The following is a 19,526-nucleotide window of genomic DNA, read 5'->3' on the forward strand; positions in this document are numbered from 1 at the left end:
AATCTATGTATGTCCTGATAAGAGGCGGTCCCCAGAAATTTGCAATGTTTGCCCAAGTGCCAGCTGCAGCTGCTAGAAAACGTTGATAAAGCTATTCAAATCGGTTCTCCCACTTCCCCGCTCGAGCTTATCAAGCAGTGCTTAGGCCCTGCGCAAGCCTTGAGCCTGAGCCTGAAAATCGCTCACACTTACACACCTACACACTCACGTGCATGACATACATGCTTGACAGCTGATCTCTTCAAGTGACCCACTTAGCCTCCCGTTTACACAACTACAACACTTTCCTTTTCACAGATCCCCCACCCCATCTACCCGGCCAATAACAATGCAACTCTTTTGTGTCGTTGCCTTTCCCCGGGCCCTGAGATTTTTCATAAATATTTGCAGCAAAATTGAGAAAACTGAAACTGAAACCCGAACATTTTTTGAGTGTTTTTTGGTTGTATTTTTAGAAAGTGCGTGAGTCGTAATTGAAGTTTTTGGTCGGCTGGCAAATAAATTGCCACAGCAGCGAAAAGTCAAAAAATAAACAAAAGTAAGCAGTGGCAGAGCAACAGCTGAGCGCAGTTGTTGCTGCTGCACAACTTCTGCCTGCAACCGAGGCGAATGAACGGGCAGCCGCAACACTCTCGCGGCAATGCAGCGCACTGCCGGCAATGCACTTTGCCAAGGACAGATTCATTGAAAAAGCAATACGACTACAACAACTTATGAATGCAGTCTATCTGTGTGCAACAGCGTTTCTGTTTCAGTTTGTGTGTGTGTGTGTGTATGTGTGAAATAATGTTTAAATATAATTAATAGAATTACACAGAGCGTATGCGCAATATTGACAGTGATATGGTATCGTTGCGCGACTCACTCAACTGAGAGCCGGGAGTAAGAGTAAAAGGGGAGTGTAATGCCCGATGAAACCAGGCGTCAAGGTTAAAGAAACAAGGGAAAATATAGGATTACAAACTAGAAGAAGCAGCTTACCCACGAGTATGTGGGCAGTGTGGGAAGAACCTTACGGGGGAGATCAGGGAGTCACTAGTTTTACGGTGACTATACACGGAGTTCCAACATGGGACGAATTTACCACACATGAAGTGGGGACGAGAGTAGAAGAAGTGACGAGAGAGTAAGAGTGAATGTGGGAGAGAAAAAACGAGAAAGAGAGCCAAACACCCGTGTGTCTGCATTTGGTTTTTAATTTTCAAATATTCGACCGCTCAAAAGGGTGGGAAGCGGTAAATAGGAATGAATGATAGCAATAATGGTAGACCACGAATTCCAAATGTTTTTTTTTGTGTCTTCTTCTTCTTTTTTGTGCTTCTCATTTCATTCGTTCATTCCAAGCACGTTCCAGGGCTTCCCCTACTCGCACGTTCTCCCGTCAGTGCTCGCCCTCCCTCCACGCTTTCCAGTGCTTATCTATTTTTTTCTTGGATATTTACCAAACTAGAAATTGACAGAAATCCATTCAGGATAAATGGGATATGAAAAACGTGGAGTTTATGGAACTCTGTCGTAAACGTTTTCTACTAACAAATTGAGTGATTGCCCGGTACTCGCTTCCCATTTTCAAATATCAATTAACAATATTGTTTCTTGCTATTCCCCCATTACCATTTCTCTACGATATTTTTTTATAAACGTTTCAATCAATATGCAAATGTGATTGAAAACTGAAAGTTTCTTTTTGTTTTATTTTTTATTTCATCAAAATGTTTGCCATTTTTGTTGATTTTTTGTTTCGGTTGGTTTATGTTGTTTTTGTTGGCTGTCTGCCCTGTGGGGCCCACAGTATGGTCATATGTATAGGAGATGGGAAGAGTGCAAGTTAAGTTGTAGGATAGAGAGGGGCGTGTGCAAAGTGCATTTACCTCCAAGTGCAACAAGAAAAACACAAAAAGTTCGTGTGATTGACTTCCACTCACTGTCAAATGCGTGGCACGTTTTTTTATGCAATCGCTTCCATTGGAAGAGAGATAGCGGGTGGGGGGAGAGCCACGCACAATGTGTGGTACAACTCGTTTCAGTGCTGCCAATTTCAGAAATCAGCCCCAAACGGGGGGCAACTCTTTCGTATGATTAATATTTTTGTAGTTAGAAACGTAATTAAATGCAGTTACTGCGGGGAGAGAGGTGGAGGCGAGCAATGACTCACCGGCATGAAAAGTTAACAGAAAACTTGAACTAAACTATTCAGTATTCGCGGCACACGGGCCGCAAAGCTACAATGCCCGACTACACAGTTACTCTATTAAAAAAACAGAAGCAGATGTTCAATTAAATAAAGAATTCTAGTAATATTTTATGTTAAAGTTAAAGTTTCAAAATTTAACAAAACCAAATTATCAGACAATTCTGGATAAAAAAAACGTAACAAAAAGTAGACTATCAATGAAAGTTAAAAAATTGAATGAAATCTTGTCCACATTAACAGCCATTTAAGTAGCTTTAAAAGCCAAAGAGCAATCTAAAAATCTAAAGTTGAAGTTTCAGTTTCATGTCTGACGGTTTTTGATTGTGAAGCGAGTTGCATACGCGAGTATTTCAATCGCTTTTAACTTTATTTTATTTAATTTTGTTTTGGACATTTTTTTATTTTTGTTACTTCCTACGAAATTGGTAAACTGCAAAACACACACAAAAAGTAAAAAGCTGAAAATTGAAAAACTAAAAAAATGGTAACTGGCAGCCAAGTGGCGGCCGAAGCAAAGCTTTTTATGGCCACAAAAACCGAATTTGAGCTTTGCCTTTTTTTTGCTCATTTTCTATTCTAAATTTTCATTTTCCATTGAGCAATTGCAAATGAGTAAGGCGTTTTGAGGCGAGAGGGACTGCGTAGGATAGCGATGTGGAGGAGGATGACAGCCCGAAATTGGTGACGACAATAAACAATTATTGATTAATTGAGCTTGGACGCAGGGGCAAATGTTCAATTGATTTGTGAATGCAACTTCCACGTGCCGTAATTCCATTGTAATCCCGCTGGTAGGAAAAAACCTCCTTCCTGTGAAAGGGTGGATGGAGGAAGGAGAATAATGGCAGAAAGATAACCAAACAAAGCGGAAAATGTTGACAAAACATTGAAACCAGAGAACGAACCGGAGGGAAAATTAAAAAAAGTTACGCATTACCCAGACAACAGCACGGGCAGGAGCATAAAGATGAATGAATGAAATGTCTCGTGTCTGGAATGCCCCCCGCCATTCCAAGAGGGTCTCCGAGTTATTTCGAATGCCAACGCTCCCAGGTCAAGAAGGAGTTGATCGAGTAATTAGCGTGTCTGACCTTCTCGCTACTCCCCCTCCATTACACCCTGAAATTTTTTAAATCACAAGAAAGGAGGGGGACGAGTGGGCGCTAGGGGGAGGGTCCCACTTAGAATGAGTGTCTGTCAAGATGGCGCCAGAATAATTCCCTCAGAGCAGCGGGGAAATGGAAATTGATCGCCTCCATTTAAATATATATTATCGATTCAGGGGAGGGGAGGAAAAAGCGGTGGGAATGGGACAGTAGGGGAGTAAGCCGCTCAAAAGCAAAGTCAAAGTCATGCTACAGAGGAGCTGCTCTGAGAGGGGTGCGGGGTGAATCGAAAGGGTTGCAGGGAGTGCAGCTTTAAGCCCCCCCACATAGGGGGATGAGGAAGAGAGGCTGAGAGAGAGCTTTAGAAGAAGGCTTTCAGCCCAAGTGCAGTTTATACCGTAACTAAAAGGCTAAGGTAACCCTACGCTTCTCTCTATCTGTACTCCACTCTGTCTCTACTCTCTTCTCCTCACCCTCTTCTCCTTTCCCTCTCACTCTCAATATTCCACACTTAACCTTAAAGAAACTTCTGTTGCCTGCTTGCTCCGCCCTACCATAAAAATAAAAATAAACTTTAAAAATGTTTTCAATTAAAAAAGTTTTCACTTGCAACACGCTGGCGGCACCATCTCTCTCTCTCTCTCTCTCTCTCTCTGTCACACCATTATTCTACCTTCTTTCCTTTTGTTGTTTTTCGCGCTGGAAGTTGTAAGAGCTCTTGCCACTTGCAAGGAATGCTCCCTCCCTCTCAATCTCTCTCCCTCCAAACTGTAAATGAGCCGCCCAAGAAGCCTTTGGAATCGCCAGGAGACGAGATGCAACCACATTGCGGTTGGCTTTGTCTGTCTCCCCTCTCGGCCGCACTCCGCTCTTCCGTCTGCACTGCTTAGCATGTAAATAATGTTCATGAAATTATGAATGCAGCTAATTAGCAGCCAACAGACGGAGCCGACTCCTGTTCGAGGCATGCCTCTGCCTTCTTCTCCGCTCGCTCCATCTGTTGTTAGGTCCACCCGCTAACTCCCTCTGTGTCCCTCACTTTCTGTTGCAGAGCGTTGCATATTCATTATGTCATTGAACCATTAAACAGCGCTTAAATTCTCGCTTTCTTCCTCCTGCCTCCTAGCCCATGTCCCATGCCCCCTGGCCCATCCGAGAGTCTTGTTTATGGCGCCGCAGGGAGCGTTTAACTTAAAGCGCCGACAAATAATGCTGGGACCAAAAGACCGCTCACAGCTCCTTAGAGTACCCCTCACCCATCCATCCCTCACCAACGCAATAAAGCAAAAGTTCTCTGCCACTTACCGCGATTTATAGCACGCATGCAGCAATAGAGACAGACGCTTCTCCCCTCAATGGATGGATAGGGATAGGGGAGCATGTTTTGGATTGATGAAAAACGTTTAGGAGGTGGCTAAGAATATATAGTTAAAGCTATTGGATAGAATACGATCAAAAACAGATCGAAAACGGAAAAATTTAATACCAATGAGGCATTGAATGGGAGTAAATGAAAAAAAAATTTAGATTCGAAAGCCGGGAAGATATATACATACATGCACACATATGTACATGTATATGATTATTTTGCCCATTTGTCATATTTCTCTTCCTCTCTTGTGGCTCTAAAGATACTTGTGAGGGCATGGGCATGGGTAAGGGTAATCCTAAATCCCGTTACGACGTTGGCCTTGTTTAGGCCTTGCCAAGTTGAAAAGATGATTAGAACAGCCAACCCTCCTCCCAAACTTGCCTCAAAAGGTATACATAAAATTAAACCCCATCCCGAGTACGAGTACGATGTCAAGACTCAGGCCCAGATGCTTCCTTTGAGATTATGGCCCCAGACGAAAACAGACTCCACAACCTCGCAACAAATGGATTTTCAAGGCTTTTGTTTTTACACAAAAAAAGTTGAATTTACGTTGAAAATTGTTCGCTTTTTTACTCAGTTTTCTTTATCGCGTGCATAAACAAGATGCGGGACAACAAAAACAAGAAACTGCCACAACGAAACCAAATCAACTCCGAAGTAAATTTCAGGTTTACAGAAACAAAGTCATGCAACACGGTCATGTGCAGCAGCCCCCTCTTTCCATTTAACCGCACTCACCAGCAACGGTGGGATCGGTGTAGCTGTCAGTCGAATACTGAAAATTATTGCAGGATATTTTACCGAAATAATGGCCGAAAGGGTAAACAATTTTTTGCATTTATTTATTGTAGAACAGAAGAGAAACGAGAAGAAGGAGACGGATAAGCTAAAAGGCAACAAAAGTTGAACAGAAGCTTTTGATACCCTTGCAGATTCATTGTTCCCAAGATCTATCATTTGTGCTAAACGCCACCTTCTTTGCGTTGCAAACATGTGTTCAAAAATCATTCTACTGTTATGACCAGCAAAAGGGTTTAAAAAAAGAGAGGTAGGTTAAAGAGGAATAGCATTGGAATCATATCATTCATAGCATCGGAAGAAAGCAGACTCTCCTGAATGGAATGAAATAAACAACGCTCTCGATTTTGGGAAGAACGAAGAGTTGAAGGTTGCGAAAGAAGGCAACGGAAGAGTTCATGATAAGAGGAAAAGAGGGATAACCGTAAATTTTTATGAATTTGCTTTAATCGGCGTCTGCTTCTCTCTCAATACTGCGTTTGCCACTGCACTTCTTCTTTCTTTACTGTTTCTTACTGCATTGCTTACTTTTGCTGCCCCACCTTCTCCCCCTTTTCATTCTTCCTTTTTTTCTTTTGGTGTCACTTTCTTTCCCTTTGACCATTTTACATTTTTATGTTTTTTTTTTTTTATTAATTTAAATCTCAGGCAAATGCAATTTTTTGCTTTTGCAGTTTTGCGGTTGATAAACGAAATGAAAGTAAAGTTAATCAAGCTCCCTGCCTCTGCCTCTCTCCCCATTGTACTCATGCTATACTCCTGCTATACCCGCGTACCCCCTTTAATAAATGTTGCATTTGTATTATCATTTTGTATGTCGGCTGTCATCAGGTGGTGCAAACGGGTGTAAGGAGGAAACAGAGGGTATGGAGGATGACGAAGGAGTTGATCGCGAAAGTGAAAGTTAACGTTTTTTTAAAGCACTCCACTCTTTCGCATATGTGGGCACACACATACACATAATCTAAGTATGTACATATGTGATGATGGTCATTTCAAACTCTTTGAGCTCTCTCCGTCTCCGTCACTCTTGTGTTATCGCCGCTCCATATCTGGCTTTCGATTGAGACCTAGCATTTGTCGGTCCTTCTTTCTTGGTGCCTCCTCCTCCTCTCCGCCTTCTCTTTGATTTGTTTTTATGCTTTAATTGAATCAGCGACAAAATTTTGTCCGTTTAAGGGGGAATTTACTCTCCCATTCTCTGTCCCTTCCTCCTTATCATGCTCTTGCCCTCTCGCTTTTTCCATCGGTTTCAAACATTTAACAGTTAGTTTTAATTGTTGATGGCGCCGCCTGCCAACCCAAGTTCAATAAACTTGTTGCTACTGTACGTTTTGTTGCCACTATGTGGCATGCTGCGATGGATCCAATGCAATTTTCGAGTTTGTGCAACGGGAGCCTTTCAACAAATGCCGCCACAATGAAGCCATCGCTCCACTCTACTCCGCTCTGATCGGATCCTATCATCGGATATCAGAGCAGCGATCCATTGCCAGTCAGCGATCGTTGCCCCAAAACGTGACGTGCCTGTTGTTGCAACCACTACACACACACACACACTGTTATATTCATATCTATGTATGTGTGGCTGTTACTGTTAATTACAAATATCGGTGATTAGGTAGGTTGCCAAGCGGCAGGCGTGCGGCAAAATATTACTATACAAACTATTACGGCGTGAGAAAGTTTGCGGTGGGAGTGCTCCTTTCTTCCGCTCACTCTCTCCCCATTCTTCGAATCAGATGGAGAACAGGAGGGGTAAACTATCAATGGAAACGGATACAATCATCACCAGTGACAAGCTCTGTCTTTGTACGAATTCTTATCTTCCTACTAATAGGAATAAAGTAATTAAAATTTAAGTTAAGTCAGCTCTGTAAATTTGCCGCTTTCTCTTTTTTTCTTGGGGAGTACCACAGGAAATGCATTTTTTTTATTATCCTGCAATTTGCTTAATTCCCTTCCACACTCTGTGCCATTCTTCTGTTCTTTTAAAATATTTTACAGCATTTTCTCCATTTATATTCGTTTTCTGAAATTGGGGGAATTTCGGTCCCTCTGCTAATGATCCGTCACGCCCCAAGGCGAGGGCATAAAAATGCACTTGGTGTTGTCGCCTCCTAAAGGAAGCAACATGGAGGGAAACAAAGGAGAAGAGGGTTAAAAGGATGGGATGGAGGGAAAAAGAAAACCTACAAAAATGCATTTATTTATTTGCGGCGGTTTGATCGTAAAAATAATTTGCTTTTATTGCCCAAACCGAGGCAAACGATGTTGGGGCTGACACGGAGAGATATTGCCGCTGCCACTGCCGAGATGTTGCATGCACCCAAAAATGGAGAGAGCGAAACTTTAATGCGTTTTATGTCCTCGTCATGCTGCTACCCCATGCTCTCCTTCTCACTTATGCAGTGTTTGGGGCTCAAAAAATCCGCAACTGAACACCACATGTCGGGGGATATCGATGGAATCGATGGCCACGAAACCTCAAGCCTCCATATTTTTAAGCCATTGAATTTGCCGGACTGCCCAAGCACTTATTCAATTAAGCAAAACGCAATTGTTGTTCACACGAAAGAGACTGAGACTACCACAGACTACAGTCGCTCTGAGACTGTCTCTCTTCCTCTGGTGTGGCATATTGTCCCTATTCAAAGTCATGGAGCGTCAAATTGTTATGGCCAAAAGATGGAAAAGATACAAATGGCAACGGTTATCGCACAACAAGCGCAATCAGTCGTATCGCAGGAGCAGAAAAAGTGGAGAAGAGGATAGGAGAAAGGACAAGAAAACAAACAAGCTACAAACAGACGTCAGACTTAAGCAGGAGGCGGGGTAAGCACTTGGCTGAGTGCAACTAAATAGATATTATATAAGCATAAAGAATATGTTTGCCCTCCAGTTACACACACACAGAAGGAGGTGGAGAGGGTTGGAAGCACTTGAAAACCAGAGATAGACAGAGGGAAAGAGAGAGAGAGAACTAAACAAGCTAATAATCATAAAACCAAATGACTTTGAACGACGAAAGAAATGTTCCACGCTTGTTGTCCTTTGACAGGATGCACAAAGAATAAGAGAACCATCTAAAGAAAGAGAAGAGAAAACAGAGGAACGAGAAGAAGCTGAAGCTGAGACGAATGAGGCGGCAAGAGAATCATCAACATTATCGACAGGCAAATGGCGGCAGAGTGGCGATTAAAATTCAAGCTTCATTTGTTGCTCTCTTGTCTGGCTATAACTAGTGGCAAAATGGAGGGGTGGGGGCAGGAAGCGGAGCACGGAGCATGGCTAACTATAGACAGAGTAAAGAGACTGTGATTGAATAGGTGTCAAATGTTACGAAAAACTCTTTCATGGTGTAGTAGTTACCAGATAAACTTTTCTCTTTTTGTCGCCTCCCTTTCATGCAAGCATGAATGAATGGAACCCAACTTCATCCCCACGCAATACACAAATGAAAATTGCAACTAATAAACAAATAAACACGGAAAACAGATATGAGAAAAAAGAAACTGCAAGCGACAAAAAATGCACACAGACACACATACAGACCTAGGGATATTGGATAACTGAATGCATTTCCAATCAGAGAGAAAGCAGTCAGAGAGACATGAAGGGGGAAGGGAGAGGTGCCAAGAGGCAGGGTCAGGGCCAGACAAAAGTCAAATTTGGAATCGTTTTAATGGATATCAAATAGTGAGCAAAACAAACATTCATACACAGTCGCGGACATCATGCCCACCACATCATGCACATGTACAGTTGCAATATGGAATGGCATGCATGCATGTAGAGGTAACCACAATACTACAGGATCCCAGTGCAGCAGGAGCTCCAGCTGGGACCAGTCCAAACTACAGTACGAATGGCACTCCCCAAAAGAGTGGTGAGAAGGAGGTAGACGCAGCAAGAGTATGAAGAAGAATGAGTGGGGAAAAGGGTAGATAGAGATACAGAGGGACAGAAAAAACAGTCTTGTTTCATTTCCACAAACATTTCATGTTTTTTCTGTTCCTGTTCTGTTTTACTTTTCGCTTTTCAGCTTGTATATCCTTTCCTCCCTTGCACTCCTCCCCGCACATGGTGCAGGCTCGTTTTTACTGTTGCCACTCTTTCCTTTATTTTTTTGTTGCACGTTGCGTTCTATTTTTTGTGTCTGGCAGCTGCTCGACAACAGCAGAAACAACGATATTGATTGCAATTCCAGCCTGCAGTGGAGTCCAGGGGGAGATGCAGAGAGGGTCTCTCTCTCATTCTCATTTGGCTGAATGGCCCGGCACAAAAGCCTAAAAGCATACACGAACACACAACAGGCAGACAGATAAACACACACACACAACGCAGGGCGCACATACATATATATGTATGTATGTATATACATAGATGCATGCACATGCCAAGAGGAGCCTGGCTTATGAACGTCAGACGACATCATGCTGGTATGAGGAGGAAGCAGTGAGGAAGAGGGAAGCGGTGGAGTAGTCACAGGAGGAGTAAGCTGTGGGGGAACGAAAGTTCCCCCGTATGTGAAAGGAAAACGGAGAGCGGAAGAGAGGCACGCAAAGCATGGAAAATGCTGAGCCAACGAAGCCTTTTAAGTTGGCAAAAAGCCTGCGGATGGATGGCTGAGCTCCACATGCTCACACATGTGTGCTTGATGGCCATGGCCATGGCCCTGGCTCTGGCTCCATCAGTGGGTTGGCGGGTGTTTGTGTGGGTGGGTACTGAGGTGGGGCTGGGAGTGGAGTTGCCCAGGCATTGTCTGTTGGCAATGAAAATACAACAATAATGACGCTGAGAACGTCGACGGCGGAGGGACCTCCTCCTGATGTCCATCAGGGCAAGATACAGAGGCATGCGCCGTTCGATAGGCGCCCTATGCATGTGAATGTTTATGTGCGGATGTGGATGTGGGTGTGGGTGAGTGGCACGGCTTCAATGCAGTTGTATGCAAAGATTTCATTAATAGCTTTTGCGGTCTCAGAGGGCAGGGGGTACTCTGAAATGCATACTTGATTTGATATTCAACAAAAGGTGCGCCCATGACCCGCTCTCCTTTTCTCTTCCCACACACTACATCTGTGCCTTAATTTGCAAATGGGATTTGCGGTTACAGATTTTTTGCTTAGTATAATTCACCAGGAAGAAGGAACCAGGAACTGAACCATGTGCAGACACAGTTCCATTGTCAGCCCCAACTCCAAAGTGTCAGAACTCGCTTTTTTAATGTTTCCTCAATTTGACTGCCAAAAAAGTTCGTTAATTGCTTTATTAGAGGCCCCCTGGCCCCTGCCTTCCCGTAGAACCCTTCGACGGTCTGCCCTGTCGGCCCCTATGTACGAGTTTGTACATATAGTATGTACAAGTAGCAGTCCAAGACCCATCCAATTTCATGGTTCGCTGCTCCAATCCCAGCCCGCTTTTTTTAAAAAAAAAAGTGAAACCTAACCTCACACAAAATATTCATACATATACATATGTATGTGTATTTACATACATGTATTAACTTACATACATATGTACATATGTAGGTACATATATTTTACGTATGTTATATAAAATCCCCAACAGAACAGAACCTATTCCAATTCTTTCTGTACAGCCCCGAAACAGCATCGGAAACCAGAGCAATCGCCGTCAATATAATGGGGGTTCCGCGATAATAAAAATTGTACAGTGCAGAAATTTATACTTTGCGTCTAGACGACAGTTTTTGGAACGTGCTCAATTAGCGCATAGCTCTGCGGCTCGAGGGGTTGAGGGTTGGACACCCCCCGCTATACTAACGAGAAAAACAAAACAAAAACAATTTAAATGAAATTTTGCGATGCTTCACGACTATAACTCAGTCATATTCGTAGACTTCGCACCAGCCCCATGGCCCATGCCCAGATAAAGTATACACCGATATGGACATATTTCCCTCTGCCACTGCCACTGCCTCTGGCAGTCACAACAACAAAAGTCGTGCGAAAGTTGTTAATTTTTAGTTTTAGTTTTGTTTTTCACACTATAAAAACCGCATTCACTATGGTAGAGATCCCGTCTGTGGGGAAGGGAGAATGTTCATTTTAACAATTTAAAAACAAAATAAACTACAGAAAATAGGAAAACGACTGGGGGATACCCCTGACTCTGCTATATAGCGAAAAACTGCTCTACAAGTATACTGGATGGCGTGTTAACTAGATGGCACCACTGCTTTGGTGCATTGCTTTAGAGGAACTCCTCTCTTCCATGACTTCCACTCACGCCGCAGATTACATATGCTTTATCCACTGGACACATCCATGCCATACCTCTGTTCCTCTCTATTACGTGTAAGGGGTATGTATGCAAATTTAAGACTTTGTTTTTACTATACGATACTGCCGTCGCTGTTAACCGCGCCCGCTTCTGCTGCTGCCCCTTGCTGATGAAGTTGTTTTTGGATCTATTCTCGTCGTGCCTTTCGCAATTTATTTGCAATTGCGCGCGCTATATTTTTTTTGTTGGTGCGAGAACGAGAATGTTCGGGAAAGTATTTCGCTCCATGCAGGGGGCAGGGGTGTTAATGGGAGGGGAGGTGGGAATAGGCCTGTGTGATAGGCCTATGCCACTGCCGCAACAGAGAAGCTGAGTCGAGGATTAGACGTCCACCCACACTCACAGCTGCTGCAAATCATGTGCATACAGAAGAGCGAGAAAGAGAGAGAGCCAAGCAGGAAGAGCTTTCTGCAGAACAGTTAGTTTTAGGCAGCCGCGGAGGCGGAAGAATGGAAATCAGAAAAACAAACTGCTTACCGCCTGCCCTCAACTCATCGTCCACCGATGAATACAGAAAATATATTTTAACCTTGACATTGGGCGGCAAATATGTACATCCAGAAAAACAGCGGAGAAAATAAGCCGGCAGACCAAACACTTCAACAGCAAGATAGAGAGAGAGAAGGAGAGTGGGAGAAGAGAGCTCGAGAGTACAATGAGATTCATTCATTAAAGAGAGAGCAGAAAAGAGAGCAAAGAACCGTTCCAAGTTTCAAGCTTTAAATCACTCAAGTTTTTAATTATCGAAACACAATAAAAAGTGCAACAACAAAAAAGAAAAGAAATATAAAAATGGCCCGCGTGTGGCGCTAAAAATAAACTAAAAAAATAAATACCATCAAAAAAACCCAAAAGGCGATAAACATTTTAAAGGCAGTTTATTTTTGAATTAAACACGAATCAGTCCCGCTGCTTGCTCTGCTGATAAGGGGAATGCAGCAATACACAGAGGATTTTAAGTGCAGGGTAGCACTACACAGAGAGAGAGAGAGTGATACAAAAACGTTGATGATCAAAGCACAAACACAAAATAGCATTGGCCTTGAAAACACCCCACTAGCACACACATATGCTATGTATACGTACTGCATACGTACAATAAGAGCAGAAAGAGAGTGAGAGGCGAACAGAGATACAGAATGAATGAATTATGCCATAGAGAGTGAAAGAGAGAGCTTTAAATCTGAAGATTGCTTCAAAGCAAAACAAGAACAAGAAACCGCAAAGCAAAACAACACCGAAAAACGATCTAATTCTTGTTTCTCGTTGCTTTTCGGTGTTCTTCTGCCTTCCTTCTTCTTTTTTCTGCTGCCTGTTGTTTTTGTTTTCTTTGCGCGAATGTATTTTTATCGGACTGGAATAAATAATATTTTTGCTAGAGCCGCTGCCATCCGTTTGTGGATTTTTTTGGAAACGGAAATATTAAAATACGGCATAAAATAAATTATAGCACACATATGCATGTATCTACATAAATATGTACATATGTAGGTTCAACCATAGGATATGTGTCTACTGATATGTGGGGGATGCAGAAAATAAATTTCAATAATTTTCATTTCTTATGATTTATGCAGAAGCACAAAAAATGAGACAATCTAGAGGAAGAACATACAGTGGAAGCTAACCCAAGGCAAGCGAAAAAGAACTTGCGGAAAAAAGTAAAGAACGAAAGGCTAATTTCGAAAGTCGAGGCTAATGATGCCCTTCCAGACCCACTCATGTCTTGCAGTTGGTTAGAATATCTTTAGATATAAGACAGACGGACATGACTATACTACTAGACTTCGCTGTAAATGCTCAATCTTAGTGTCGAAAATGCTTGCATTGCAGCGCAAACATATGGTCCAAATCATAGATCTATTTCTTAAGACTGTAAAAAGCTGACATTGATAAAAGTGAAACTTGCAAAACAAAAACGAAATATAACCAGCAACGCGTCGCAAAAAGAGAACGCACATCAGATCAGCAAGAGCGAACAAAAGGGACGCCCAATCTGACGTCCCATGCACATGTCGGAAAGGAAGGAGCTGCAGCGCTGAACTGCCAACAGAGACAGTCGTCTGTCCTCTCTTCCAATCTACCTGTCCCTCTCGCAGCTAATGCAAATGATTAACCGTTAACATAATGAACACCCTTAACAGAGAATTTAGCAAAAGGCAAAATAAAACAAATAACAATATTTAATTTAATTTAATAATTTTGCAAATAACAAATTCGTTTCATTCGCACAGCTGTGGAGAATTGAGAATTATTCAAAGGAAATATCAATGTTGTACAAGCGATTCAAGCAAATGTCGATTACACTGCGCAGCAAAAAACTTAATTCCAATAGGGAAATTTCCTAATGAAGTGGGAAAAATTCAATTCCAAATATTCCGTAATCAGAGCCGCAAAAAAATTAAATTCACATTAGTCCAGCAGCACTTTTCGTTCGATTTCGCTGTTGCGCAGTGTAATTGATAAAACTTTTTTAAACTAAATATGAAAATGAAATTGTTGAACGCCTGTTCAACGACCACATGTTGGGGAATTTCACTCACATTCGCACATTTTTTTACACATTCTCATCTCATTTTTGGAACTTACCGCACACGCTCCGAGTAGAGCTCTACCTCCTTGTTCTTTTGCTGCTGCACTAGCTGCTGTTGCTCGTAGGTGACCAACGGTTTGAAGTTGCTGATGTTAGCCACGGCGGGCAGCGCCTGGGGCTGCGATAGCAGATTCTTGGAGAGCCCAAGACCGTTTTGGAGGAGGAGGGTGCTATTGCCCGTAGTTGAAGGTGCCACCATGGGCTGCATGATCAGCGAGGAAGCCTGCTGCTGCTGGAGAAGCTGCTGCACCGGCGAGAGCGATATGTCGGCGCTGGACTGCGAGGCCGAGGGGGAGCTGGAGCCACTGCCGGCGCCGCTGGACGAGAGGCTACCGGCCCGGGCACGGAGATCGAGGCCCAGGACATTGTTCGGATTCAGGATGTTGCTCAGGGTCGCCACCACACTGGGCTGCAAGCCATTCCCCTCCGAGGAGCCACTGTTACCGTTCGCGTTTCCATTGCTGTTGTTGCTGTTGTGCGGCAGCCCGGATCCGATCACTCCCACATTGGGGTTCGGGGTGAGTCCGTTGGAGCCTCCACCGTACCCATTGCTATTGTTAGTGCTTAGTGGGGTCAAAGCCACTCCCACTCCGTTCTTCTGGCTCCCGACTCCTGATCCGGAGTTTCCGCTGTTTCCATTGCGATTGCGCTTCTTCTTGGCCTTCTTCTTGTCATCGTCCTCGCTAAGGTTTCCATTCATGGAGCCACGTCCTCCGCCACTTCCATTCCCATTGAGGAACACCAGACCACCATTGGAGACAGGCACCGACCACTCGAGATCCTTTCGAAGTTGTCCGCGACCGCACTTGCAGCTGCAGGCCTTGTAGACTAGGTCGTAGCCCTTCTTCGTCCAAAGGTGCTGGGCCCTCTGCCGCTCCGACCAGCTGCGCGCCCGCCCACTCGCCTTGAGCGTCTGCAAAACGCCCGCCTCCCACACTTCAAAGCATTCGCGGTGCATGTACTGCCCCGCGCCACAGTTCTCATTGTTGCACAGCACCCGGACGCACTCCGCCAGCGACATCTCAGTGAGGCCGATCAGGGCATCTAACTTGCGGCACTCGCCGCTCGGGTAGCAGCAGCGCACCAGCTGCACGTTGGAGCCCTGCATCAATTGCATGGGCGCCATGCTGCTGCTGGACGAAGGATTGATGCTGCTGCTGCTGTTTTCGGTGAAAAACTGGAGAAGCTGTTGCTGCTGCTGCTGCGGAAGCGGGAGCTGGAGCTGTGGCTGCTGCTGTGGATGCTGCTGCTGGGAAGGATTGCCGCTAATATTGCTGTTGCGACGCGGCGCCATAGAGGGTTCAGGATGTACAATCGGATCGATCAGATCGTTGAGGTTACTGTGTCTATTGTGACCTATTTCCCGCTACGTCGGAGCGGCATTTTGAAAAATTTGTTTTTTTTTTTTTGTTATTGTAAACTTTAGGACGCCCAAAAGTTGGGATTTTCTTGTGTATACAAAATATTTCCAAAAAGTGTTTCGTTGGTTTTTCTCCTCCTTTTGCAGTCTATTTTTGCGGTTACCTGAGCTGAGTTTTTGTGTTTTATTGTGTAGAATTTTTAAGTATCAAAAATTGCTTCTATTGCTTATCTCTCATCTACACATTCTCGGCGGTTCTTTACATTTTTCTTTACGCTCTCTCTCTCTCTTCGCCTCTTCGCGGAGGCAAGACAGACGTGATGACGCCGGTTTTTGTCTTTTTCTGTTTTCTGATTTGCTTTACCGTTTTTGCTGTTTTTTTGCCGGCAAGGAAGAAGGAAAAGAGCGAAAAAAACACGACACTTTTACTTTCACGGTTATTCTTGCCAAATTTACAGAAACTTAGTCAACTCTCAGAGTATAAAACACACAACCAGGACACAGGACAAAGTTCAAAGTTGATAAATACATATAAATATATATTTTTTTGTTTGAAAATATCAATTTGGATATTTCTACGCTTATCACGGCTTTTCTGAACTACTTCAGTAGAAAATTCTGTGGGCTTATCACTTTCACGGAGAGAAAGGCCCGACTTGGCCAAGAGGCAAAAACAAAATGTGCTATTCTCATTTTCTGTTGCTGTTTTCTGCTACATTTTTCAGGTTTGACGATTCGGAGCTGGATTCGAGTTCGATGGTGATTGCGTTTTGGATGGGGAAATTATTCACCGTCGAACCGAACGCTCAAACCAAACATGTTTCATCCACCATCAAATGTTGCTGCGCTCTAAAATGTTGCGCGGCAACAAACTGCTGTTGTGCAACACGATCGAACATGTTTGAAAAGAGCAAAATTTGGTTGGCTGCGTTTCACTTTCCACCGCCCGAAAATGCTTGTTTTTCATTTGAGGAAAATGTGTAGAATGTTTTTGGCACTAAACAGTGCTATGTTCTGGGGGTTGATTGGGTTGGGGGTTGACTGACTGATGCCGAGACGAATCTCACTTTCAATGTGGCTCAAACGCGCCTGCTTCCCCTCCAACATGTTCGACTGCGTACAAAAACCTGCAAGCAAAGTAAACATGGACAGGGTTGTCGAGTGTTTCTCACTTTTGCTTTCCATAGTTAATCTGTTCATTCGGCGGGGAATGGAGAATATGTCCACCCAAATAACTGCTCCAGGTCTCAGATCTATGTATCCGTCTCTCTCTTTACATAAAGATTTTTTTATATAATTCCCGTATGTGCAAAAACACACACACTTGTGCACGTTCACACAATGGCCAACGAATAACGACAATGAAAGAGGCATTAAAAAATATCCAAACAACAGCAAAGACAAAATACAGAGGAGGAGAACCGGCCACCTGGAAACGGGGATCGCCCTGCACTCATGGAATAAGGCAGAGATATGTACATACATAATTAAAATTGTGTTCTTTTTTTCTTAAATTTAAATTGTTCTGTGTTTTTTAATGATCGACCATAATAAATCTCTCTAGTTTAGTAGAATTCGTACGTTCAAGTTCCTCCCATGACGTAGGGTATCCTCCAATGTCGTTAGGCCTTTCGCTTTGGCCTTTTTTCTTGTATCCCCGACATCCTCTATGTACTGCGCTCCCGCTGCGCGTTTTGCAAATAATTAAAAAAAAAACACGTATGTATACCAAAAGAAGGCGAAGAAACAGCAAAATAAGGGCACGTGTGGAATGGTAAGAGGAGGACAGTATTCCAGCTGGATCGTAAGGGCTGCTTATAGGATCTGCAAGGATCTGGATGGTTCTGGTGCTGGGTTTGGTGCAAAGTCAAGGTCCATCTGGTGGCAGTGGCTGACTTGGGGGCAAGATCTCGTCCTTTGTTCTGCTACCTGCCGGAAGAGAGAGAGAGAGAGAGGGGCTGAATCTGATATAATTATTAAGTCAGTCAGGTAGGCAGATCGTAGCCATTGCGTAATACGTGTGCATTTCACGAGTGTTTGTGTCACAGAGTGGTTTGTTGTTCTAGCTATAGGAATCGTGTGCAAAGAAGAGAACAAAAGAGAGCTTGCAAAAGATGAACTAGTTTGTTGTTGCTTAGTTCTCAAGGATTTCGCTGAGCCCTCTCCTCTCCGCTCACCGATCTGACCTAATTTTATGACCTAATCACCATAGCGGCCAGAAGAAGCGGAAGAAAGGACAGATATAATGGAGACTTCATTATGTAGAAGGTATGTGCGTGTGTGGAGAATCGTCGGAGCTATAATTCTTCGCCGACTCGCATCATATCATGCTAAATTTGCATAATTAATGGAGAACGTTCGGGGTTTGGGGGTTTGTTTAGGGTTGCCAGGCCTGGCCAAGGTTTTGCGTGTTTCTTGGCTTCCTGTTTTCAGGGTGTGAAAGCGTGTTTCTCAAAGTAGCTTTGCGGTGGCCCAAGAGTATCTGCAAGATACTTTCTCACTCTCACTCTATATTTCGCGTAAAGATAGACAATCCCCTATCTCAAACCACAGAACAGCCAAGCATTTACCATTCAACCATTTATTCATCCTCTCTTGACTCAGTTCAGAGTCCTGTCCTTCGTCCTGAGGGTGTTTCAGGCAGATGTACAGACCACCCACCCATACCCCTACGCACACCCTATCCACACACGCAACCCAACATTCTGAATGCAGAAAAGCATTATTTGTAATTACTCATACTCCAGCATTTATCCAATCGGAAGCAACTTTGAAACCCAAATAGGGTTTGAAATTTAACATGCGGCTGCTATGGCAACCCCGACTCAACCCAACCTCAAGCCGAGTCGAGTATATAACGATAAACAGTATGCATATATGTACACACAATACATAGGCGGGAGAGAGTTCTGTTCTGCGAGAGGGTGTCGTAATTTCGTTTCGTTGCCAAAAATAACCCAAACTCCATTTTGTCGAGCCCTTGATTGTTGGGGGAGGAGAACTGAAGAGTAGGGGTTGGATTCGGGTTTGGGTCAGATCTGAGTCCCGTCCCCCGTTTCCCAATCCATTCTCCATCCCGCGCCCCTGGGACAGATGTGGGTCTGCTTCATGCTGCTTCTGCTTACATAAGCGAAATGAAGTCAGCATTCGCCCCATAGACATACATATTGGCATAAAGTTCTGAAAGGGATTGTTATCCGCATCGAATCTGTACGAATGAGTATATATCGAAGATTAATACGGACAGAAACGGTCGATTCTAAAACGGTGTAAACTTTAAAGGTACATATTCTTCTTAAAAATTCTTTCCTAGTACAATCCATGGTACATTTGGATACAAAATTTGATCTTTATTTTCCTTCTCAGATGGAATTTTTTATGTTTTTTTAGAGAGAATCACTAAGGACCCCGTTTTTTAACTTTTACGGTACTTTTAATGCAGACATTTGAGATTTTTACCCGTATTACAGTTTCAGATTACCTCTAAATAAATACGAACATTCCATAGCAAACATTCAGAATTTTTTTTCCTTAAAACTCCATCCAAAAGATGGAGTTTTGTCAGGATTTACGGTTCCCTCCCACTTTGTGTTGTAGCCGCCTTTGTGTGGACCTTTCTCTGCTGCGCCAAGTGAAAGTGAGCGAGACGGCAACTGTGAGCTGAAATTTCATTTGTCCTTTGTGGCTACCACCGCGACGAGGGAAAGGACGAACGAGTAGGAGGGGTATGTAGGTGGTGGCAGGAGGCAGCGCACGCACTTTTTGTCTGAGCATTTTCGGGGTTATTTTTT

At 43.6% G+C, this 19,526-nt stretch overlaps 1 protein-coding gene across 1 annotated transcript in view; it reads right to left on the minus strand.

The window, feature by feature from the left end:
- Window positions 1–16,460, minus strand: part of LOC111066538 (headcase protein) — a 76,807-nt gene extending 60,347 nt beyond the window's left edge. Inside the window, 1 exon segment of the mRNA XM_022355245.2 lies at window positions 14,372–16,460. Coding sequence (XP_022210937.2) covers window positions 14,372–15,669 — 1,298 coding nt within the window. The 5' untranslated portion in view covers window positions 15,670–16,460.
- Window positions 16,461–19,526: the final 3,066 nt, after the last annotated feature.

This window comes from Drosophila obscura, unplaced genomic scaffold (assembly GCF_018151105.1).
Source record: "Drosophila obscura isolate BZ-5 IFL unplaced genomic scaffold, ASM1815110v1 contig_150, whole genome shotgun sequence".
Lineage (NCBI taxonomy): Eukaryota > Metazoa > Arthropoda > Insecta > Diptera > Drosophilidae > Drosophila > Drosophila obscura.